Source organism: Myxocyprinus asiaticus, chromosome 27, assembly GCF_019703515.2.
Source record: "Myxocyprinus asiaticus isolate MX2 ecotype Aquarium Trade chromosome 27, UBuf_Myxa_2, whole genome shotgun sequence".
NCBI classification, from domain to species: Eukaryota; Metazoa; Chordata; class Actinopteri; order Cypriniformes; family Catostomidae; genus Myxocyprinus; species Myxocyprinus asiaticus.
Genome location: NC_059370.1, coordinates 37119119 through 37145689, shown reverse-complemented (window position 1 = coordinate 37145689; position 26571 = coordinate 37119119). Strand labels below are relative to the sequence as shown.

The 26571-nt window shown below is 39.0% G+C and overlaps 1 protein-coding gene across 2 annotated transcripts in view; it reads left to right on the top strand.

Annotated features, from left to right (window-relative positions):
- LOC127417722 (AF4/FMR2 family member 2-like) overlaps positions 1–26571 on the top strand; it is a 266275-nt gene that overhangs the window by 172734 nt on the left and 66970 nt on the right. For both annotated transcript variants that reach the window (XM_051657903.1, XM_051657902.1), the window contains 2 exons: positions 11741–11792; positions 16299–16336. In XM_051657903.1, the coding sequence (XP_051513863.1) occupies positions 11741–11792; positions 16299–16336 (90 nt within the window). The remainder of the gene's footprint in view (positions 1–11740; positions 11793–16298; positions 16337–26571) is intronic.

Sequence of the window (26571 nt, the reverse complement as noted above, 5' to 3'; positions counted from 1 at the left end):
ATTTAATTAAATTATTATTTTGTTCTTTTGTTTTCTTACCGGATGAAGCTGAGTATGTAGGCTACATTAACTGTGGAATATGTTGTTTACTGCAGTTTCCTCTCATATTTCTGACATTAATATCTGCTGAAATAGAATTTTGAGCATGTATAACAACATTATTCTGGAGCCACGATGTGTCAAGCAATTGTTAAATGTCTAGAACACTTTTTACAGCTAATATTAAATACAAACATTAAAAGAAATTACAATAAATCAATAGAGCCTACAAACTGGTGAAAGTCTATTTTTGCAATATATTCAAGGATAGTTTGTGCGCAGATATTTTAACAAAATGTGGAGGACATCACTATTTAGTTAGCGATTTGCAGTAGAATAAATGGCAAGAGCAAGCATCTCTAGTTTTCCAGAAGAGAATAGCGGGAAAAGAATAATATAATAATAATAATAATAATAATAGTAATGTTCAATTTATATAGTGCCTTTCTTGAGCTCAAAGACTTTTAACATTCTAAGATTTAGCAGTTTAAAGAAGAATTTTTTTTGTTTGTTTTGTTTGTTTTTTGTTTTTTGCGTGTGTGTTTCAATTTTCATTGTATTACATGAGAAGGAATATTCTGAATATATGTACACTCAATGGAGCATTAAACCTTTATGAAGCATAAAACATTTTTTTTTGTGGAATAAAGTCCTAATGAGATAATGACTTCAATCTCTGATGTGGATATAAACATGGTTAACTTCAAGAGATGGATAGACGAGCTCCACTTTGAAGTCATCACATTCAGGTCAGTAATTTAACATTGCGCTCTGGTTTATAAATGAATACATGGGAATCATTACGTGTGAATCTTGTGATACATTAACACAGTCATTTCAAGATGTGGAAAAAAGTCTCGACAACCTCCAGACACACAATAAATGGAGACCGCAAATGTAGTCGAGACCATGGCCATCCGAAATCACACCGTGCGCTTATCTATTCAGAAGGTTTACACTTTAGTAATATTGGCTTCACAGACTCATCATTTAATTGTAATTTTGGATACGTTTATTTAAAATGTCGCTTTATCCTTGTGCTTCTTAAATAATCAGTCAAACAAATATATTATCTATTATTTGGATGAAGTTGTTATTCGTTTTGAAGTCATTATTCTTGCCTTTCCGAATACGGTATTCGGCTTCGGGCACGTCCCTACTGAGTAAGAATATTTTTTGCAGTGATTCTGCCTGCTAAATAGGAGAAAGTGACTTAGACAACGTACACATTAATCTGGATAAGACTGAAAACAAATTTCTGTCCACACAGTGTTTTAGTCCAGCGAAAACTGTGCTTTTCAGATACTTTCCCAAATGGATACATTTGTATACGTTGCATTCACGTTGTAGAGTGGACTGGGAAAATGGAGTTATTCGAAAACGATGATGTATATGTTGTCAAGTAACGCAGTCATGTGATCCATTCGACCTCAAAAAATCAAGATGGTGGCCCACGTTGTAGCGCCGTTGTTGTGGCTACTATCTACTTTGATAGCGATGTAATAAATGTTATTTTGTACAACCTTTGCACTGCATTTCTTCAAAGGCTACAGGAAGTTTACTCGGAATTGCATTGGACAATTGCATTTCAGACCGAGCATCTGACTTTCTTTTTTTTTTTTTTGCATGCGCAGTAAGAGAATTTAAGCATTTTCTGATGTTTCAGATAGGACAAGCAACTTTTGGAGAAAGTTTGAGAACAGTAGTATGGACAGAAAGTGTTTCTAATTGGAAACATTGTTTTCACATTTATCCAGATTAATGTGGACATAGTCTTAAATTGGTGAAAGAACAAAAATGAATGTCTAAAGAGTGAAATTTGGTCTTGTTGTTCGTGTCCATTCTTCATGTCTCTTTCCAGCTGTCAAACTATGACAAAGCATTATGACAAAGAAGATCATTATCATGATCTGAAGGTTGCAGAACTATTGACAAAGTTGTTTCCCAGTCCATTCAGCACAACTAGCATTGCCATTGTAGTCAGAATTAGAAGCATGACGGTTTTCTGGTGGCTTATTGGTTCATTCCTTATTCTTCAGCAACGTAGTGACCCAAAACATCTCAATTTTGTGTTAGAACGATCTGTTTTAGAAGCAACATCTTTCTCTTAGAAAGACAACTCAGTTGACAGGTCTTCAGACCAAAATCCAATAGAAATTGTGTAAAATGAATGAGACAAAAGAGTCAGAGCAAAGATAGCCACACGAGTCCTATATGTCCAGGGGCCGTATTCACAAAACTTTCTTGAGAATAAAATTCTTCTTAAGAATAATGTAAGAGGGGCCTGGGTAGCTCAGCGAGTATTGACGCTGACTACCACCCCTGGAGTTGCGAGTTCGAATCCAGGGCGTGCTGAGTGACTCCAGCCTGGTCTCCTAAGCAACCAAATTGGCCCGGTTGCTAGGGAGGGTAGAGTCACATGGGGTAACCTCCTTGTGGTCGCTGTAATGTGTGGTTCTCGCTGTCGGTGGGGCATGTGGTGAATTGTGCTTGGATGCCACGGAGAATAGCGTGAAGCCTCCACATGCGCTATGTCTCCACGGTAACATGCTTAACAAGCCACGTGATAAAATGTGTGGATTGACGGTCTCAGACATGGAGGCAACTGAGATTCGTCCTCTGCCACCTGGATTGAGGTGAGTCACTATGCCACCACGAGGACTTAGAGTGCATTGGGAACTGGGCATTCCAAATAAAAAATTAAAAATAAAAAAAATTAAAAAAAAGGAATAATGTAAGAAAGTTGTGTATTCACGAAAAATACTTTTTAACAATGCTCTTACCTTTTCTCTTAAACCGTCAGTGTTTATAGCTAATTCAGTAAGGATCACTTCTGTCAAATGTATAACTTTTATGAACATTTGAAACAATTTGTTGGTGTTGGCAGTATGGACAGAGCAGGGAGATCAACAAATCAAACCTCCCAGGGCTAACAGAACAGATCCAGCGCAATAAGATTTTAACATGTTAACATTTTTATCTTGCATAAACATATGTTAAATGCACACTTTAAATATTAACAAATTAGGTAATATAGAACACAGAACAATAACACATTGAAGATAGACATACAATAGATTAGCTGTCTGGAATTCCTCAGAGCACAGATTAGCAAGACTGATGTTAAAATAACTAAAGGCAAAGAGCAATCAGACGAGAGATAGAGCTGGGGATGGAGGTGGTGTTAAGTGTAGCTTACATCCATGGAAAGGTTGCTGAGAGAATGAATGAATTGGAGGACTTATTGTACTGGGAGATGTCATGAATCAGCTGAGTCTCAGTTCAGGCATGAAACTCTGAATGGTGCAAGCTGATAGGTTATTTGAACTTGTTATTTGTTAGCCAATCAGCTCGTTCACGTTATATGTCAAGACAAGGACAGCTATTTGAGAAATACTTCTATTTCATTGTGTATATAATCCAAGGCATCCTTGAAATTTCTTGTTAAAACAGAAACAGGTCATGCAATATCTCTCAGGGCACAAGAGGTTTCTTTATGGCCACCTTGTTCTTGCTCACTGTCTAGACCTCACGCTCACGAAAGCTACTTATTATTTATTGTGTGCACATAAACTTGGAATAAAATAGATTGAACTTCCCTACAAGGCTTTTGTGATAATAATTAGCATTTCTGTCAATGCATTTAAATCTCCCTAGAATTTACCCTTAGTTTAGCTCTGCCAATTCACAATTTCGCTGGTTACCAAAGCACAACTCGCAGAACTTTAGTAATGACCAGCGAGTGTTCCACTTGACAATTAGGGGAGCATAGCTGGCGTGCTGCCCTAAGTCAGCCCTTGAGATGCAGGCCAGAGCCCAGCAGTGATGTGGCACAGGTCTCCTCCTGCCCTCCTTTATTTTCTACTCTCAATGGTTGCCTTTTCTGCCCTCCAAAACATTTGTCTGCTCTGTCCGAATATCTACGGATCCCCAAACCTGAGCATAGCAACAAAGGCAAACCACTTTGAGTTGGATTTTAAATCATACCTCAACTGTTTTACTACTTAGTTGTGTGTGCTTTCGATTTGTAAAATTGAAAGCAGAATATAATTGTCTTGCTTCAGGTGGGGAGTTTTCTTTAGCCATTTATCATTTGTCAGCCGCATAATTCGATATTGATCTCTTGAAAACACAGATTTCACCTCTTCAAGTCTTGTTTTCAAACCTGTTCTCAAGGTGTTATTCTCACTAGTTTATTTGTTTGAGGTGCTTGCTGAGGCAAGCATTACTTTTACTGTTGCTCATATTTAAGTTTAGGGTTTTGTTTAAATCCCTAACCATAAGTATTAAACTTCAGCATGTACAGTGATACATCTTGCACTGTTTGTGCTACAGTTCCCTATCTGTCACTCACTTGACGTTGTGTCGATGTAGTGACAATAGGGGTTACTCTTGGGAGCCCCAAACACCTCTGATCTTTTTTTAAAAGCCCAATGAGAATTGGCGAGTGGAATTTGCATGCCACTCCCCCGGACATACAGGTATAAAAGGAGCTGGTATGCAACCACTCATTCAGATTTTCTCTTCGGAGCCGAGCGTTTCTATTCATTGAGCTGAATTCATCCGCTGAGTTCATTCACCTCTCTCTGCTGGATCTTATGGCGCATTTCAGCAGCTTCTCCCCCTCTGCATCTGTGATTTGCAGAGAACGCCCCTGGGCGCTTCGGCAGAACATTTAAAAGAGTATATTCTAAAAGAGTATATTTTCTTTCTGAAAGAGTGGCACACATGGAACGTCTTTTTAAAGATGCGTCTTTTTAAAGATGCCTCTCCGTTTGTGTGTTATTCCTGGTTGCAGTCGTTATCTCTCTGCTTCCGATGGCCACGATCGCTGTCTTATGTGTCTGGGTGCTGCCCACGCGGAGACATCGTTCATGGATGGATCATGTCCTCATTGCGAGAACATGACCATGGCAACGTTGCGGTCGTGGCTTGCATTCGTAAGAAAGAAAGCCACCCCAGTGGCTCCCCGCCTCGGTCCTTCTACCTATGGGTATGAGGCAGTGCCGGTTAGCACTGGGGGCAATTTGGGGATCTAAATGGGACCACCTCAGCCGGGTATCCCCCCACGGACCTCCCATTCCCCAGCAGGCTCGCTTGCCCCGGTCGCGCGCTCGGACGAGATCGCCGGCTCGTCTCAGGGTGAGTTCGACCCCTCGTTCAGAGCCCGGGAAGAGGATGAGTTATCGAGCGTAGCATCGGAGAGCGGGCTCGTCCAGTCAAACGCAGAGGCTTCAACTGGGCTTCCTCATTCGGGAATGGTCGCCCAGTCCCAGGCTGACCTGGAAATGACGGACATGCTTTCCCGGGGGGCCGCGAGTGTCGGGCTAGAGTGGAACCCTCCACTCTCCCCGGAACCCTCGTGGCTCGATGATTGGTTCCTGGGCTCGGGGTGCCGCTCACAGCCATGCCCTGCCCCATTCCTTTCTTCCCGGAAGTGCATGAGGAGCTGACAAGATCGTGGGAGGCACCTTTTACTGCCCGGTCCCAATCTTTCAGCTCCCCCGCTCTCGCTACCCTCAATGGCAGAGCAGCCAGGTGGTACACAGTGATCCCCAAGGTGGATAAGGCGCTCGCGGTGCACTTATGTCCGCAGAGCGCCGCCACCTGGTGCGGGTGCCTGAAACTGCCGTCCAGAGACCGTAGGGTTACATCGTCCCTGACGGCTAAGGCCTACAGTGCTGCTGGACAAGCCGCCTCCGCCCTGCATGCCATGGCTCTCCTGCAAGTACACCAAGCCAAGGTGTTAAAAGAACTGCACAAGGGTAGTTCTGACCCAGGATTGATGCAGGAACTGCGCTCGGCAACCAACCTCACTCTCCGGGCGACGAAGGTCATGGTGTGGTCTCTCGGGCAGACGATGTCCACCCACGTGGTCCAGGAGCTCCACCTTTGGCTCAACTTGGTTGAGATGCGAAAGGCTGACAAGGCACGGTTCCTTGATGCCCCCATTTCCCATGTTGGCCTATTCGGCGACACCGTCGAGGACTTTTCCCAGCAGTTCTTGACAGTGAAGCAGCAGACGGAGGCCATACATCACATCCTGCCCCGGCGCGGCATAAGACCCCGCACCCCGTCTGCTCATCGCCAAGGGCGTCCTCCTGCTGCACCGACATCGGCTCTGCCGCAGCCCGCTCCCATGGCCTGGCCCCGGCATAGAGCCCAATGCAGGAAGCAGACACCACCCGTCTCACAGCCAGCTGAGTAAGGCTTCGAAGCACCCCTGAGACAGGCGACCCAGGGACATGAAGACCTGCTACACTGGAGCTGGTAAGCAGACCACTCCATCCCCCAGTGGAGGGCCCGGAGGAGAATCTTTTGTTTCGTTTTCATTTAATTGCGCCGCATGCCCAAGAGCCGTGGTACCCAAAAGTTCAGCAAAAGAGCAGTTTCCTTGTTCCCTGGGTCACATGTCCGGTGTGCATGGCTGTCATCACGACCACCGTCCACCGTCTCATCTTTGCAGGTATGGCGCTCCAGCGGCGGTCCCCCCACCCCTGTGTGCCCAGCTGTGGCACAAACACCCCCACACGAGGTTGGGTCCGGTGGACTATGGGGACCAGACTCCTCCTCCCCCCCCCCCTTCGGCCAATCTTATGGTGGGCGGCAGGAGCCAGGTTAGTGCTTCAATGTCCCTGGACTCAGCACGGCCATGGGGCTCGGATCCCCTCGATGTGGCACCTCGAGCTCCGCCCTGCCACGAGACCCCACCCACCAGTACGTCCGACGTGACCATTCCCTTGGTCCCCCTCGCCCGGAGTTTGGGCGCATGGCTCGCGCTTTCCAACCTATCGCGATGGCTGGTCTGGACCGTCCGACTCGGCTACGCGATTCAGTTCGCCAGGCGCCCACCCAGGTTCAGGGGTGGCCGCTTCACCTCGGTGAAGGGCGAGTATGCCGCTACCTTGCATGCGGAGATCACTACCCTTCTTGCCAAGGGCGCGATAGAGCCTATCCCTCCAGCCGAGATGAAGAAAGGGTTCTACAGCCCTTACTTCATCGTACCAAAGAAAGGCGGTGGGTTGCGACCAATCCTGGACCTGCGAGTACTGAACCGGGCTTTGCACAGACTCCCATTCAAGATGCTGACGCAAAAGCGCATTCTAGCAAGCGTCCAGCATCAAGATTGGTTCGCGGCGGTAGACTTGAAGGACGCGTACTTCCACGTCTCGGTCTTACCTCAACACAGACCCTTCCTGCAGTTTGTCTTCAAAAGCCAGTGATTTTCTGATTGGTGAATTTTCCCCTTTTGGATCATGGGTGCATGATCATGTTGAAATAACATGTACTGATGGCTTCAACAGCAGAATACACTGTACCATTGATTAACAACCTCAGAGCACATGCTAAGTCTTTAAAGGTTTATAAGTCATTGTTAATAATCACATCCGCTTTGAAAAAAATGTATTGGATTTTTACTTTCAGAACCTTGAGTGCTGAGCTCTATGGCACACCTCTTAAAGAAGCCGCATGATTCAAGCCATCATTCATATCGTCATGGTTACTTTCGTAACCTCCATTCCCTGATGGAGGGAATGAGACGTTGTGTCGATGTAGTGACACTAGGGGTCACTCTTGGGAGCCCCAAACACCTCTGATCATTTCTAGGGACCTGAATATCATAGACACAGGGGTTGGGCTCTTTTGACTTGGACCAGTAAGCAACCACATGGCAAGCACTCAAGTGAAAATAATGTTAGGGCTGGGAAATTTAACACTAATTTCTGCGATTAATATGTTTTTTTGTTGTTGTTGTTGTTGTTGTTTTGTTGTTTGTTTTTTTACTTCCTGTAAATTCACACGATAGGAGAAAGGTGTCCCGAGTTTTTCCTGGCAGGCTACTCAGCCTTACAGGCTCTGAATTGGGTGGGGGTGGGGTTAAGGCATCTGCTGTCTGCCAGGAACAAACCTAGACACATTTGTACAATGTATATTTGTGCAAGTCTTTCATTACATGCAACGCATGTCCCAGGCATAATAAACACAGGAGCAAATTTAATGTACAGAGAATGAAGACTTCACCTGCGAGAGATACGGGCAAGCTGCTGTATCTCTTCGCATTGCCCGAAAATCCTCACTTGCCATTATACTTGGCTGCAGCTTGCTGTTGTAAAGACTGAATGGCAGCCAAAGAAAATAATAGTTTATTTATTTTTTTATCCCCTTTTCTCCCAGTTTGGAATGCCCAATTCCCACTACTTCGCAGGGCCTCGTGGTGGCACGGTTACTCACCTCAGTCTGGGTGGCGGAGTACAAGTCTCAGTTGCCTCCATTTCTGAGACCATCAATCTGCGCATCTTATCATGTGGTTCATTGTGCATGACACCGCGGAGACTCCGCATGTGAAGGCTCATGCTACTCTCATGCTCATGCACAACTTACCACGTGCCCCACTGAGAGCGAGAACCACTAATCGCAACCACGAGGAGGTTACCTCACGTGAACCTACCCTCCCTCCCAAATTAAACTAAAGCATTTAATATGTTTTATATTTGTATGTATAATGCATTGGCAATGTACACTTAAGTTTCTCTTGCCAATAAAGATTAATATAAATTGAATCGGCCTATTTGATCCTATTATTAAAAAAAGTCTACTGGAATATAGCAGACGATTTTGCCCAAATTGTAATTACAACATGACCACTGATTGTATGGCATGTATACATATAGTTGTATCAAACATTTGTAATTAACTCAACAAAAAAAGAAAAAAAAAGAAAAAAATTTTTTTTTACATGTACATATTTAAATAATTAAAATAAATGATGACTAACCAATTTCTTGCAAAGTATAAAGTAAATATATTTATGTTGATTTTTTTAATGTTTGTTGTAATGTATCATGTACCATAATTTAATTGTGATTAATCACAGAAAACTGTGTGATTAATTAGTTAAAAATAAAAAAATGTATCGATTCACAGCTGTAATCTCATCTCATCCATTGTGTACTAATCTTGAGTAGCTAGGTTTCTTAGTAACAAACTGGGAAAATGTGCATATATGCAAACAGATTGCTTACATGGGAGGAAAACCGTAACAAAGCGTGAAGTACTTGGCTTAAGTGCACACCAAAATTCTGGAACAAATTTGGTTCATAAGCATTTTGAATCATTCTCACCCAAGGAAACCTTACAGTAATGAGTGGTGACACTGAAGAAAAGCACACCAGCTCGTTTTTTCTCATTTTATGTGCTAACAGTTACAATGTTTAGAGGTTGTCATCGGTTATTTGTTTTTCTTGGCCTTGCCTCTATTTCATTAACCTGCTATTAATTTAGACTCTGTCCTGAATATTTTGTCAGTTTAAGTTTAAACCATATAGTCATTTGTTGTGAGAACACATTATTGTGAATTTTGTAACTATTTTTCTGAGGAGGCTCAGGTCTTTTGGTGTACACAGGACACTACAGTCTTTACATGTGTATACTGTTATGTTATGTAGGACAGCAAAATCAATGCAGGGAAAGCTGAAAGAATCAATAACTTGATCAAGAAGCCTACTCAAGCTCTCAGACATCCTCAGTAGCACCTTCCGTCTTCTCTACATGACTGTTATTGTACAATGGTACATGCAAGCAACAAGCTGTTCGCTTAACAATGTACAATGGAAGTTTTTATATGATTTTCCTCCCTGCTGTCATGGACTTGAATCTTTAGCCATTCTATTGTATATAAATCCATTCAGAATATATGATAAAATAATGGAAATAACACATGAAAAAAGAGTATACAGATGCACATCCCAAAGTGACAGAACAAATTAGTTTGGTTACTAATGAACAATATGGGTCAGCAATAGGTCATATACTGTATAGTCAGTAAACTTATTAATGGGCATGGCCATGAAGTTGTAATATTTTTTTGCAAGCATGCGCTAAGTCTAGTCGCAAGTGGGTTTGGTGAAATTGTGCGTGCAATGCGCTAATGGTCTGGGTTAAGTGCAATTTAACTTGGAGGTTCTTCTTTGGTTATTCCACCGTCTGCATGCTATAGACCTTATTCACGCTAGCGGCATCTTTGATTATTAATGGGAATGACAACGAGGCTGTGAGGGATAGACTTACAGTCTCTTCAATGGGCTGTACTGCAGTTTAAAGTGTTTTTGGATCATTCCTCAGACAAAACATAGATCAAATATCTGTCCAAGAACATTCAGTATACAAAGAACTCCAGACAACACGAGTTGTGGAAAATCAGATGTTATCTAGGAGCTTTATACAGCTTTACACCGTTTGTGCCATTGAAGAAATGGTAAGTCTATCCCTCACAGCCTCGTTGTCATTCCCATTAAAAATCAAAGATGGCGCTAAAGTGAATAAGTTCTATATAGTTCATTCCCTGTCAAGATCAATGTAAACGAGTATGCTTCACATGTGTAAATGTGGGTAAATGCTGCACACTGTCTGACAATGTGGTTAGAATTTTTCTTTTTTTTCTTTACTTTACTGTAAGGACTACAAGTCTATGTCCTACACATCCTGTGGTTGCAAGGTTAATTTAGCAAAGTGTAAACATCAAATCAGTTAGCCTTTTGGTGTTACGTAAGTTATAATGATTGGTTTTCGTATTAGGGTGCTTTCTTGTACAGTAAGTTGGCCAACAACGGATAATTGTTTGTGTGAATGCCTTCTTTTGAATAAGGCATCAGTCATCTTGTATTGAATCAAATAGCAGTATTCCACATTTTTTTGTTTGACTTGACTTGAGGATTGATTTGAAGATAACTATGCAGCTTCTCAGAATACATCAGTCTGATTTGTGGAATATTTCTCTGTATTCGTCCTTGTTATTCCTTACTGCTGTTTATTATCTGCCATTCTGATCTGAGGTTTTAATAAAAATGTATCTCCGTGGGAGAGAAAATGTTACATACTCTATTATATACAGACAGATAGGCTACATACAACAACATACTTTATACAAACCTGCCTGCATATTGTCTTTTAGCTCAAAATGTGCTTTTGAGGCAGTACACTTTCAGCACCTGGTTTCTTATGTAGGTCTTTCTGAACATCTGTTAGATATTATGCAGGGTAATGACTGGTAATTTTGTTCAAAGTTCTCCTCAATCTACAGTCCTGCACGACAGCTTAGGTCATAGAAAACTAAACCATAAACACATTTTGTTCTTATAAAGGCCTTTTATTGTTTTCATTTAAGGGAACATTTGTCTGTTTGTCTTTATTTCATGGCTATGGTGTGTTCTGGTGGCAAGCAGTCCTTGAGAGAGTGTCCATACAGACATATGGGTCAGCAAGCTCTCTGGATGATGTCACTGGTCTCTATAACTGCTTGGCAAATGACATAGTGTTCTTTACTTTACTTTTACACTGTAAAGCATTGATACTTTATATGTTAGATTGCAGAACTCTATCTATCTATCTTTCTATCTATCTATCTATCTATCTATCTATCTATCTATCTATCTATCTGTCTATCTGTCTGTCTGTCTGTCTGTCTGTATGTCTGTCTAAAGGATGTTACATGTAGGTTAAAACCTTTTATTTATTTATTTATTTATTTTTTGTTAATCTAAATATCATGTGTTTGTGAACTATCCCTTTAAGGAGAATGAGAAATATGAATCTCTTTTTCTCTTAAATAATCATGTAGATAAAATAAATTATTTTTATTATTATTATTATTATTATTTTGGAATTCTCTATCATTAAAAGTTTGTTGTGTTCACTTTTGCAGAATGCTTGAGGATGACCTGAAAATCAGCAGTGATGAAGAAGACACCGAACAGGTAAATAAACCAAGCTAGAACCAAGTTAGTGTTGAATTTCATGTCAAAATATTGCTTATGCTTGATAGAAGGTCACGACCAAGTGGAGACAGTTTGTTACAATATAAAAAAAATTATCAATTACAGCTGCATCTCCATATATGACATTGAAATGTAACTCACTCATGTGTAGTGGTACACACAAACATCTGTCAGCACACACACAGAAACTTCAATGGAACCATTGCAAACAATGGAACCCAATCCTAATACAAGTCATTTTAAGAATATATATATATATATATATATATATATATATATATATATATATATATATATATATATATATATATATATATATAAATTTAAATCTGGCTGATTTTAGATGAAACTAAAGGAACTGTCAAGGATTATGTCCACTAGGATCTAATATTTTATTTTAAAAATTTAGAACGATCCTGTTACTTTTCCTGAATATGGCTCACCACACACACACAACACTTTAAACATATACTACTATATACTGTATGTACTGTACATATGCCAATACACAGTATGCTTTGAATCATTTGTCACACATACAGTCATTCCCCAACCATCTGTTTTTGTGTTATATTTGACCAGCATGAGAGTAACAGTGGAGGAGGGATAATGAACATGTTTCACACTCACATACAGTAGCGTGCATATGTGTTGTGTGTGTTTGAGGAGGTGGATTGAGAGAAAGCTGCATGTGTAATCTCACAGTGCCCACATAAAGCTGTGTCTTCATTTCCCCCATGTTTTGCCCTGTTACAACCCGAGCACAAACAGAACCTTACATAACAGGAGACTAGAACATTGTGTGCCATTAGTTTTTTTCTTTTTTTCTTCCTGAGTTCCCAAACCTAAAATGCAACCTCCAAAAAGTGCCATATTAATTAGTTAGCAACACTATGATATTTAAAAGGTCATAAGTAGCCTTTGGCTTGTAACACACACACACACACACACACACACACACACACACACAAACAGACCAAGTTTTAGGGCATTTCATCATGACAACTTGTAATAATTTGCATGAGATGGCAAAATCGTAACATATCGTAAGACTTGTGTGAAAAAGAATGTCTTTTATTTCCGTAGAGACCAACCAATCAACAAACAGAATTTCAAAGCGATGATACAGGCATCACATTTTTGTTGGCCTCTTATCTATCTCTTTTTTTAAGTAAGGAAATGTAATTGAACAAATTTGGTTATTTATTCCATATTTATTTATGCAATTCAAATGATAGATGTTTGTCAATAACCTGTAATACGCTTCCCTTGTTTTGTTCCAAGTCCAATATTTTTCTTTCTTTCGTGGTAAAAGTTATATTCCTATTAAAATCATGGTTTAGGTTTGGGTAAGGGGTTAGACTTTATAGTTAGGTTTTGGTTTGGCTTAGGGGTTCAGCTTAGAAAAAATTGGAATAACATTGTTTTATTGGTTTGTTTATATTTCTCTATGGGAATTAAAGTTGTACTTTTTTGTTTTTGAGCCAACTCAAATGATTTCTTACGATTTTACCATCTTTGGTTCAGGACCATGACGGGATTAGGATTTCTTTATTTTTATTATTAACATGATGACTTTTTGAAAGAATAAAAACCTCCTTCCTCCATTTCCCACAACCCTTATAACAAGTGCCCAAATCCACCTTGTACACTTACCTGAGGAAATGTGACATTCATAGCAGTTCGCTAATGTGTTTTTGTATGTACACTTTTGTATGTACATCCCTGGCTGCAAGTGAGTTTACCTACACATGCCACCGCCGACAGCAATGGCCCCCAACCACGTTGCCTAGCAACATACATTTACTTGCAGGCTGGAATGAGCCCAAATTCCCCACTGAGAGGGAAACAGCAATAACAGTGCCTCTGACAGATGATCTGAGTTGTTTCATCTAATACACTGTGAAGATCACTGGCTCCCCCCCGAATGATAAATGGACTGTACACAGATCAATGGGCGCACTGGCGCAGCATTAACCTGTTGAAGTGCAACAGAACTGATGTCACTTTGCTTAAATTAGTTCACATTTACTATATAGTCTAGTCAAAAAAGTGTTAATAATGTTGACAAATTATACAGATATATAATTTGTCAACATTATGAACAAGTTTGAACAGCACACTATATAGTAAATGTGAACTCATTTAAGCAAAGTAAAGTCAAACCCAAGGGTGGGTTCAATGAGCATCAACAGAAGCCAAAACTTGCATCTCTGCCACTGTGGCTGGCCAGGTAGCAGTAGCCCAGCTGTGTGTTTACCTGCAGAGGTAGATATCTCAATAGATCCCCATTTACCATGAGAGATTGGATTCTGATAGTAACCAGTATGTGTCGGAAAAGCACTTGTTCATTGACGGCATCTAAAGTAGTCACTGTGACACAAGCTTACAGCCCAGACCTAATAAACTGCATGCTGTCAAAGAGGAGCATGTGCAAATTAGCTCAGAAAATGATTTTCATTGAGTGAAGGGTTTTTTTATAGGTAAGGTTGCAAATGGGAGAATTACCCTTAAATATACCAGTTAAGAAGGGATTTATTTGAAGAGAGACTTGATATATTACTGATGTTTCCTGAGTCAGAGAAAATGAAATAAAAGCATCATTTTATTGACAGTTTATCATCTGTGGATCATGAATTTATCTAAACAGTCATGTGTTATCTAATGCTCAACAAGTTTAAATGACATAAATTCAAAAGTACCATGGTAATATGTTGGTTTTCTTTGAAGCATCATGGAGTATTTTGTGAATATGAAAATCCTTCATAACAATGGTATATATCAACATACCATGTTTTACCATATGATCCCATCACTGTACCATAGTACCAAACAGTTCTTTTTTCGTAAGGTGAATCTCATGAATCACACACCTGTTAAGAACGGGTCATATTTGATCATAAAATCAAAAGAGAACAAAAAGAAAATGTGAACAAAATGAAGAATAAAGACTATTTTGTCACCATGAAGATTTTTTTGCATGTAACAACCTCATTACTGTAATGCGAGAAAAAAAAAAAAAAGACATATAATTTAAATTGTAAAGTACTTATGCATCATGATTTGATCATGCCTTTGATTTATGCTGATTTTAATAAAAAACAATTACAGTATTTTATTTTATTTTAAAAACTATATTACATTAATGACAATCTAATGTTAATCATCCTTTAAAATAATACAAATTAGAAACAACAAAAACATTTGAATTAAGAATAATTGGATGCATTACGGTAGTGACAATTTGGTGTGGAATGCGATTGTCATGAAAATATATATGATGTAAAAAAAAAATCTTAATGGTGCAAAAATAAGCTTCATTTTCTTGATACAAAGTTTTTAATTTTAGGGTGAAATATGACCAGAACATATTTTTGTAAGATTCCCACATAAACGTACATTGTAAACCATAGAATTGTCATCACTAAAACAATCAAGTTCTAATTAACATTACTTGAAATGTCAAGTTTTGAAATTTTAACACAAATACCTATGCTTATTGAATTTATTTGGCTTAAACATCCATAAAATTAAGATTATATAAGTTATTATAATTCAAAAGATAAAAAACAGAATTAAGACTTTAGGGAATATAAGCACTTGTGCTTGAATAATTTAATCATGTTTGTTTGATCAAAAGGAACTTATGCAGGCATTTAAATAGTTGTTATTTTGAATTCCTAGAGGTTTTAGCTCTTTTTAGAATTTTTGATGTTATTTTATTGTAAATAGTTGTTTCGTGTGAAGTCACTGTTAGTGTTTCCTTTTGGTGACGTTGGACCCTATTTATATGTGTAATTTTTCGCATGGCCGAATGCTTAGTTTTATGTGCACTTCTGTGGGGAATCAAATTTAGTTATCATATAACAGAATCAGTCATGATTTTCTTAATTGAGCTGATTTTATTGAAATGATTAAATAGAAACTATGATATTTAAATAGCAAATCTGAGTTAAGTCTACTTGCATCTAATTGACTTAAATGGTAAAGTTTACTCTATGTGAATACCACATTAGGTGAACTTGATAAGTATTGAGAGACACCGTTAACTAAATTGTTTTGAGTAACTCAGCTTATCAGTGATTATGACTCACATGATGATGTCATGATGAGTTGTCAGGGGTAATGATGATTAATGACTGAATTTGTTTTATTGCTACTTTAAAATCCGAAGTAAAGACTAAAGAGTATATATACTTAAGAGCTGAGTGAACTCGAGCAATCACTGTAATTTGGAATCTTCAGCCTTGACAATCAATACATATTTGCCCCAAGCAACATTTATCTACTGTTTCTAGTCCTGCTTAGCTGTACTCTCAGAGTAACTCCTCTCACACAAGTGAGACTGTGAGGGTAAAACCAGGAAACACTCAAATATTGTGATCTTCCTCTTTTGCTTTGTCTGGCTGTTTTCTGTGTGATTCCTTGCTCTCTGTTTAAGGTATCGACCTCTAATCTGATGGCCTGTTGTTTTCTTATTCACAGGCCACAGAGAAGCCCAAGCCCAGGAGCACTCCTCTCAAGTAAGTGACTAATCAAGTCCAATTCATTTCTTATTCTGTGCTGCTGCTGCTGCTGGTGTGGTTGTTGGGCAAACAGCAGGTTGTTTGTAGAGACAGGGCTCAAGAAGTAATCGCTTGCATAAAGCATTGTGAACGTTAGCAGCGGGAGAATGAGAGAAGGGAGTATTGGTATTTATTATAGAGCTGTCTGGAATACTTTTGTTGTTTGTTAGGATGCTGATTGGTTAATTGTGGCATTCTGTGGTCAGATATTTTGTATAATGACAGCTAAACTGTATAATTGACTGTGATTCCAGGCAACCGATTTCCATCATTGCTGTGCTAGAATGTCTCTTGTATAACTCTGCTCTCTCTTTTTCCTGTCATACTGTAATAAAATAATTTCAGCTCAAATCAACTTTTTATTTCCATTTATTTATTTACTTGTTAAGTAGCTGAGTAATACACAGGATAATGTACACTTATCCAGTCATTATCGCAAAATAATGCCTTTCAGAGTGATATAAGACTCTTGATCACACTTTTGGTGTTGATTTGCAAAAATTACCAGCTGACTGTACATGATCTCTTATGTATGACATAAATACATAATAAGATCAAAAGGTTATTACAGTAAATACACTCCAAAGATGTTTAAAATATGATATAAAATATGATAAAAATACACCAATGTTCATTATATAGTTAAATGTTTTAATGTTAAAATTCTGAAGCTTTCTTCAGAATCTCTCAGCCTCTGAAAAAAAATGATCTTTTCTCTTGATGTAGTCAAGGGCTTGCAGGCAGAGACAAATAAAATGAATCAATCATATCATAGCTTACTTTTCATGAAACAATCAAATCCCAATGGATAAAATGACCAAAGTCTATGTGGCGCAAGCTGATGGGTTCTTTGAACTTGTTATCAGTCAGCCAATTGGCTCGCTCACATGTGACATGTTAAGCCAACCGGATTGTATGGTGTAAGCTGACTGGTCGTTTGACATGTAATCGGGTAGCTTATCAACTTACTACTCACTCTTTGTCTAACATTTAAATTGGTCAGTTTTGCAGACAAGCTGGTTTCACTGCAGCATGCTGCAAGAGTTTTTCTCTGAAACCCACCCCCAACCCAGCTCCACGTTTCTGTTTCCACATGTCTTGTGTTTTGTCTAACTGTTAAAAGCTAACTCAGTATGTCTGTGTATTTTCTAGCAGTAGCTAGTCTACACACTTGCTCTGCAGCAGCGGCAGCAGCAGCAGTGTAGCAGACCTAGTCAGCCAAGACCAATATCCTATTAATATGTCATACCAATATTAACATTCTAAATCTTTCTGAGAGTTGTTTTGACTAAAATGGATTAAATGCCTGTCTGACATTATTTCCCTTTAATTATGATTATTGATATTCTGTTTTGCACAGAAAAATGCAACATAGTCTTATAACAAACCGTAATAATTTGTACAGAATTGTGAAACTGTAAGATATGATACGATTTAGCTTGTACAAAAAGGTGTAACTTTTATTCCCATAGAAACTAACCAATGAACAAACAGTAATTCAACACGATACAATACAGGCATCAAGTGTTAGTTAGCCTCATATCCAATAATTTATTTTAGGAAAGAAAATGTTGGGGGGCCTGGGTAGTTCAGCAAGTAAAGACGCTGACTACCACCCCTGGAGTTACGAATCCAGGGTGTGTTAAGTGACTCCAGCCTGGTCTCCTAAGCAACCAAATTGGCCCGGTTGCTAGGGAGGGTAGAGTCACATGGGGTAACCTCCTCGTGGTCACTATAATGTGGTTCGCTCTCGGTGGGGCGCTTGGCGGGTTGTGTGTGGATACCGCAGAGAATAGCGTGAAGCCTCCAAACGTGCTATGTCTCCGCGGTAACGCGCTCAACAAGCCACATGATAAGATGCACGGATTGATGGTCTCAGACACGGAGGCAACTGAGATTCGTCCTCCACCACCTGGATTGAGGCAAGTCACTACGACACCACAAGGACTTAGAGCGCATTGGGAATTGGGCATTCCAAACTGGGGAGAAAAGGGGGAGAAATAAAAAATAAAATAAAAAAGAAAATGTCAATGAACAAATTTGGTTACTCATTCCATATGTATTTATGCAACACAAATTTGGTTAGGGTTACTGGTTAAATTTAGGATAAATTGTTATAACATTGTTTGTTTGTTTTTTAATGGGAGTAAAAGTCAAATGTTTTTGTACAAGCCAACCTATACGATTTCTTATGATTTTGCCATCTCATACTACTATTACGACTTGTCATGAGTAAAACTTTACCCTACAGAAAATAACTAAGTTGCAAATGCCATTTCCCATTGTCTACAAAAAAAAAAAATGTGCTCATTTGTAGACTTCCACCAGCCCGATCCAGTATGTACTTTAGAATATTTTACAACATAATTATTTCCATTCCAAACTTCTCCTGGGATCACATCCGTCCAGTAGCTTTAGTCAAGGACACACCTCCATAGCATTCTAGCTCTCCATCTGCAATGGTGGTCCTGATGGCTTTGGATTCGGAGCAGGAGGTGCAAATGGGGCCTCATTAAGAAGACAGAGAGAAAGTATGCCCTACAGCCGTGTTCCCACAGAGGGAGTCTGGGAATGGAGTTGCTGAAAGCGGTTCTGGTGTGCTGCCTTTCCCACAGAAGTGGGTGTGTGGGGTTGAGAGCCAAAGCTTCGGGCTCCTGGAGTGAGGGGCAGAGGGTCGTCCTGGCTGCAGTTAGTGAAGTGAGAGCTGGGCTGCTTCAGGAAGGAGGGATTGTGGGTGGTGGTTTGGCTAGGTGTTCAGGCATGATTGCCATAATAGTGGTGTAGAGTGCAGTGAGTTGATTAGTTCAGGAAGTTTTTAGTGTTTTGAAGAGCAAGTAGAAGCGGCCAAGAGTTATTGCTCTGTGGGGGCACAATCAGTATTGTAAAATTCACAAATATTTAATAAATAATACAATGCTTTATTAATAATAATCATGGCAAGATTTTTTTAATTTTCTGAAGAAAATTACAGTGGTGCTTGCCTGTGTTAAACTTGCTGCCATGATGCTAGGGTGTTATGGGTGATTGCCAAAGTGTTGTTATGTGGTTGCTAAGGTATTTGGGCTGGTTGCAAGAGCGTTGCTAGGGTTTTCCAAATATGTGATCAAATTTTGCACTATGTGACTAAAAATGTCTGTGATTAGCCACTGGCTGGTAAATTTTCAGATTTCAGTAACCTGTAATTGAGTAGAATAGTGGCAAAGAAGTTCAGCACTGAGATCCTTCCACTGCATGTTGAGAGTAAATGTTTGGTTTGACTCATTCCGTGTATTGTGTGTCCAAAGATGAGATCCATGTAATCCATTTGTCATTGAGTAATGCCTCTTTTAATATCCTTTCTGCTTTTTACAGTCAGTTGTTGATCAAAAACAACAAAAATAGAAACTTGATAAAATGTATTTCTAATTACACAAAGCATGGATGCATTAAAGAAGCCATTCGACTCAACTCTCGTTAATATGCACTCAACTGAAACATGCTCACTGAAATGCTGCTGTTCTTAAAGATACCATATAAGCACTTGTTCAACGTGTCAGTGTAAATACTTGCATATAGTACCTACATATTATGCATTATACATTATGTAAACAATAGACATCTGGTAATCTGGTGATGTTGCAACATTATAAAAATCTTCAATGTACTGAAAGCAAAACAGATAATTTAAGGATATTTTATTTTTTAAAGTACAGCTTTGAACATGGCTGTTCCAATCACATTTTGCAGCCGGACCTATTTAAAAAAAAAAAAAAAAAAAACATTTACATAAGAGTTTGCCCCAATTCCGGCAGCTCCAGTCCAAACAGTGGAATGTGCCCATTACAACATACCCTACAGTTCAGTCCTGGGCTCCATACTGCTGCAAACTGGCTGTATGACTGCCTGCTTGCCTTTCACACAATCATGAGACTGGGCTGGGAAAGCCTGGAAGCAAGAGCTAATCCAGAAGCAGGCACTGTGTTGTTCAAATCTGAGCTAAAATGCCAGGCAGACTCTGAATATAACCAGTCATTCTTTTAGTGTAATTATTTTCTCGGGCTGTATCTCAGCCGGAATAACATGCAAGTCTTTTGCACTGGAGGAGCTTGTTTTGCAGTCACACCTTGCATTCTGTATATCATCATACTTAATACGCAACATGTCACAAGTTATAAAGCTAAAGTGTGTCTCAGAATAATCATAGATGGTCATGGTCATATATAGCATGCCCACGGATTGCCCAGAGTCCATTCACTGACTGTCTGAGGCAAATTGTATGCAAAAATGACAAGCATTATCCAATCTAATTGGCAACTTCCAAAGCCTGCACCAGTCTTCCTAGACGTCAGTTCATGTAACAAGGTACAGGGTTGATACAATGACCACTTCTGAGGAAGAACAAGTCTTTGAATTTGCCAAAGTTTTATGGTTAATTTAATATATAAGGGACTGCCTGTTAAGGATGCACCGATCGATCGGCCACAGTTTTAGATTGGCCAGTAAATATGTGATTGGTGATAAGATGATCATGCCTGGAATGTGGCACATACGAAATGAAAAATACACTGCCACTCTAATGAATGAGCTCTTGTTCACCCCTCGAAACCTGACATTGCGGCCACTGGAGGGTGAGGCATTTCTAGGCATTTGTGAATTTACACTTTCAGACATGCTGTAATTCAGACAAATGTGTGTGATGCTCTCGTGGTGTTTACTGGTTGCCAGTTTGTCAAAATAATTTGATAGTGACAACAGAACTATTCTTAACTGTTTTCAATTCAAATAAATGTTAGCATTTCAAATAAATGTTAGCATTTTGTTTTAGCCACTAAATATTCTAATTGATAAATTGTATAAATTTATGACTTGTTGTCACATTATGATTATGTGACAACCCGCCCGATAAAAATTTTACAACATGCCCCTGACTTTTATGATACCTGAACTTTATGAAAAATACCTTTGTCCAAAGAACACATTTAAACCTTTCAGTACAAATTTGCTGGTTTGATTTAACAAAAATTATTCTAATTTAAAAGGGGTTTAAACTAGGTGTTTGAAACCAACATGCAAGACCACTTCTAGAGGAAACACAATTTGACTTTTGACTTAGTAAATTCAGTACTTATTACTTTCAAAGTCAATACACATTTCTGCATATTTCTTATCAGTCTGTTTTTTTTCTTGTTGAATATCCTGTTTTACTCAGCAATACATTGCATTAGAAAAGTAAAATGAGCTGTTTATGCAATTCCATGTTGACTTTAAGAATAATACTGCTCTGATAAAAAAGGGCAGGCGGTTTGCAAATGTTGAACTGTTTATTGAGGCACACAAAGTGGACAGGAACAAATTAGCATCAGCTGTATTAAATCATATGTGGTATATTGCTTTGTGTTGTGAGAGTATTGCCTGCATAACTTAATACCACCTTGCATTTGATAAACTTACTGGCTTGCTATGCCTCTGAAAATGCCTTTTAAAAATAGTAACTCGGCTCAATACCTGTCAGTTTGATTTAGGGGACTACCGTGAGGAGTTTGCCTCTTTGTTACTTTGTTTTGTTTCACTTGAAGTTGGACTCACTGTTTATCCACTGTTTAGTCTACCACGGTGACACACTTTGATAAGAATCCTGTATTCCAGAAATTATTTCCCTTAGCTTTATTTTTTTTAAAATCCTCCAGTCTCCTCCACTTAGTTGCACACTTACACACACCGCTGCTCTTTTCTTTCCACCTTTGTATCATTTCTTTTCACACAGCTTATCTCATGGATGGAGTCTCTTTAAAGCTACAGTTATCTAAAGGTCTTGTTTGTCCCTAGAGCTGCAGCCTGTTGTTAGCCTCTGTGCTGGAGATGTGACCCCTCAAATGCAACCACGCTCTTCCCTCAGTCTGTTTGGACAACTCTCACTCCCATCACAGGTCAAACTGTTCAAGAGCCAGGCTTGCAGCAGCAGCATGAGACAGCATGGGCAGATTTTATACTGCTTGTGCCTTTGACACATGAGGTTGGCTTGTGTGAAGAAGTCATGCCTGTTTTTTATTGGTTTCAAACAGCTTATTGCTATGTCAAACCAGCATATTGCTATGCAAGCTATTTGTGTTATTTAGAGGTGGGTGTTATGACCAAAATCATAAATCATAGTATGAGTAATTTTATGTTATGGAAACGGTATGTTTCACAGTATAGTCACTTTTCCACAATTCAATGGAAAATACAGTACTTCATACATACATACAGTACAGTACTTCATACATATATACAGTATATATACTCTGCTTATAGTAAAACACCATCTGCCATTTGTCAAAATGTTGTGTTGACAGGGCAAATGAAGTGAGAATTTAAATGTTGTACATAGCTGACAACTAGTTTTTAAGGCAGTTTTATTATGTCAATCAAACTAATTATCATGTCTGTTACATGGAGCAACTTTAAATGTTTCTCAAAAATGCCATCTGGACATTTCAAAAGTGCCAGAAACATCAACATTCATTTTGAGCATACAATTGCATGCAAAGTGAGACTGGCATCGCTTTTTTTGGTCTTTTTTTTAAAATCAAAAACACATTCACAAATTGAGGTCCAGGCTTTCACATCACACCTCTATTGATTGGTTCATCTTGCGTTACATTTGTTTTGCATCTCTGTAAGGCCAAGTCAGGTGGTCACGCTTTCAAATCACACTCTATTAGAACTCTAAAAATTCACACGCGCATGCACACGCGTACACACAAGCCGAATCGGAGGGCTTGAAAGTAAATGTTATGAAGGTTGGAGGGTGAAAATATGCGTATTGAGTTTACCTCCACAGACGAGTCTTGGCTGATAGCAATCTCTGTGAGCAGCCAAGCAGCAAATACATCAGGCGCTTCTCTTGTCGGTAGAAAAAGAGAGGCAGATGGAAGCGGCAAAAAAAAAAAGACCCCACCTCCCTCTATTTTCTCCTTTATCATTATTCATGTCTGCTCACCTCACTGTGCTATGTATCATGTCAGCTGCCGTATCGCCATCATCGCCGCCCGTTCCAAACAATATGTTTTAATGCCTTACCGTAAAAACAGCCCCCATATTTCAAGAGACCGCATTCTGGTGCATACGTTAGAGAAAACGGCTGGTACAGTAAAGTACAAAACAAAGTGACATATTAGCTCTGTTCCAAAATGTAGAGAGCTGCCTATCTAGACAGCATTTTAAGGTATTTTAATTATATCATAGGTGCAGTCTCGACTTGAAGGCTGTTGAGAAAAGTGGTCAGCATAATTCTAAAACTATTTGGTTATTTTGACCAAAAGATGTCAAGTTCAAGATAAACACATTTCATTCAACACTTGTTTCATTCAATACGGAAAAGTGTTGAAAAGAAATAGTTTGATATGGATTCCCATTTTTCTGAGGAAATAATTATGAACATCTAAACTACGAAACCATTTCATCGTCTCTCTTGTGTAGATGCTTAGTATCAACAATACATCTGGATAAGTCACTTCAGGTCATGTTCTTTAAGAAAATATGTTAACTCAGAGCCTTATATAAAGAATCCATAATGATATCGGAAATGCTTCAGGGTCAGTAGAGTACTAATTTCTTTGTTATTGTTTACATCCATGAAATGGTCTATATGAGTATCACGTTGTTAGCCTAACAACATGCAAACTTATTACACTTTGTACAAGGAATGCTATCTGTGTGACGAACAAGTTGTTACCTATGTAGAGCGTTCCAAATTAGTTCTGGGTGGCTTTTCAAAAAAAAAAAAAAAATAGTTCAATATAACTAAAAAATGCACCCAATATTTGTTTGTACTATAGATTTTTGTGTTTATTTTACTATCGTGTTGTTAGCTTAGCAACATGCTCATTAGAAGGTAGTTGTCTCTGTAGGCAGTAGACATCAAGGCAGCTCACAAAATTTTGGAAGAGAGCAGTTGTGTCGCTCTATAGTAAAATCTTACCGTATGTTAGCTGAATTGTTGAACAACTGAAAAATGTTTGCCACATAACCCTTTCAGTCTTGACTATTCAGCCATTGATTCATTTTGAGGACATGCATCTATCCACAGATCATTCAATTTGATATACCTGTACGTTCAACCTAAAAAATTCTTCCCATACCATCAATAAGAACCTACGAGATTTATGCTAATGTTATGGATGAACTAGGTTCTACATGGGTCTAATATTGAAAATGAGAGATATTCATTCTTTACAGCTCATACACAGATAACTTCCAGGGTAAAGAGAGATAGTCATCTTTTATCAAACACAGAGAGAGGAATAGTAATTACTCAACCTGACCAGGGCACTGGAGGTCTTGTGTGGCAGCCAGCCACATTTAATTACTTTACTCAATGGAGGGCCCTCTTAGCTATTTCATGCATTAGGCTGTAATATGCTATGCAGAGGTTCCTCACTGACAAGGAACCAATAACTGCAGTTTAATCTCTTGACTGCATATTCCAGCTGCAGGTAGCAAGGTCTCAGCCAATTGAGTCATCTGGCTTCCCAGCGCTAAAATAGACTAGGCACTATTCACTTTTTATGCTAATTGTGTCCTCTCAATGTCACAATCAAAGATAAGAGCTTGTTTTGAGGGGATACACACTAAGGGGTTGAGATACAGTAGCTTCATGCTGTACATATGAGTTGATTTGAGATGTTTGCTGGGAGCTTGACAGAATTTAAAGGCAACATCTGTTTTCAGAGCCACTGTGACACAAAACACCCATCTTGACTCCGACAGGAAATACTTTGAGAGGCAGTTAAATACCAATGAAAGCAAGTCAGAAAATATGACTCGGAGACAGAGACAGAAATAAAGAGGGTAAAGAAGACAGTGAAAAGTCTGCAAGCATGGAAACAGACTCTGTCTGGAGGGTGTTATGTTTCAACATCATCTTCGCATCATGTGATCTCTCTCAGTACCTGTCTTTAAAGTCAAACCCAGATTCTTTACATCAAGCAGAGAAGAGTTCCACTTAACTGGAGTGATGTCTGACCCCTTAAAGAACGAGGGAATGTTCTTGTTTCACCAGAATCGTTGACACAACTCACAACAAGTTAAACTAGATTTGTCAAGACAAACTTTGATGATGGCTTTACAAAGCTTTGTCTGAAATTTTCAAACTAGTTTAAAATTTTTTTAAGGAGACAGACAGACAGATGTACAGACAGACCATAAAAGCAGATTAAAGGCCTTGTATGGTTTGCTTACATTTTAATTGTAAAAAATTTTGACAGTTGGAGTTGGAATAGTCTTGGCCTGTTTGAACATTTCATCAATGTATGTCTATGAGATTTTAGGGATTTTTGACTGCAAAAACCTTAGGTCCAATCGGCTGTAAAAAAAAAAAAAAAAAAAAAAAAAACACAGAGCAACCAGAATCAGAAAAGGATGGAAGTCTGTACCAAGTTTGGAGGATGTAACTTTAAAGCTCAAAGAGTTACAGTCAGAAGCCAACATAATTATTAGTGGCGCTTGATAAGGCAAGCATCACTATTACTTTTGCTCAGACTTTGGGGTAGTGATTTCAGCAAAGCCCTAACCCTAAATTTTACACTTCAGCAAATAACTCGCCCCACAATGTGTGTGCAATGGGCATGAAAAAAAAATCACTTAACCTTTAAATAAAGGCATCATATAGGGACCAGAATATCAGACACTTGGTTGTTGGGCTGTTTTGACTTGGGCCAGTAAGCAACCATCCAGAAGACCCTAGCAACCACCCAGAACAGCTTAGAAACCACACAGCAATTAAAAACAACCTTAAAAACACTCCAGTCTTAGCACGTAACATTACCCTGGCAAACCACCAAAAGCACCCCAGCATTGTGGAGGTGAGTTTTGCACGGGCAAGCAAGTTTTGTTCTTCTCAGCTTTATTTTTCAAGCTTAAAACAATATATTTATGTTCTCTTGAAGCATTGAATTTTTTCATGACTATCTTTCAGACTCAACAATAAATTGCACAACGTTAACAACAGATTACTGCTTGCTTGTATCTGGCAACTCTTCAATGGCTAATGATGCAACCCTGCACTAAAACTTCCTACACTGTTAGATCAGTAGCATCAAACGCTTTATAAGCTCTCCTACCAATATTTTTTCAACATTAGATTGATTTTTGTGTCAGAATTCAGAAAAATTCAAAAGACGGATCACCTCTCAAACTATGGAAGCTGGAATGAACTACAGAAAAATGTCCAAAAC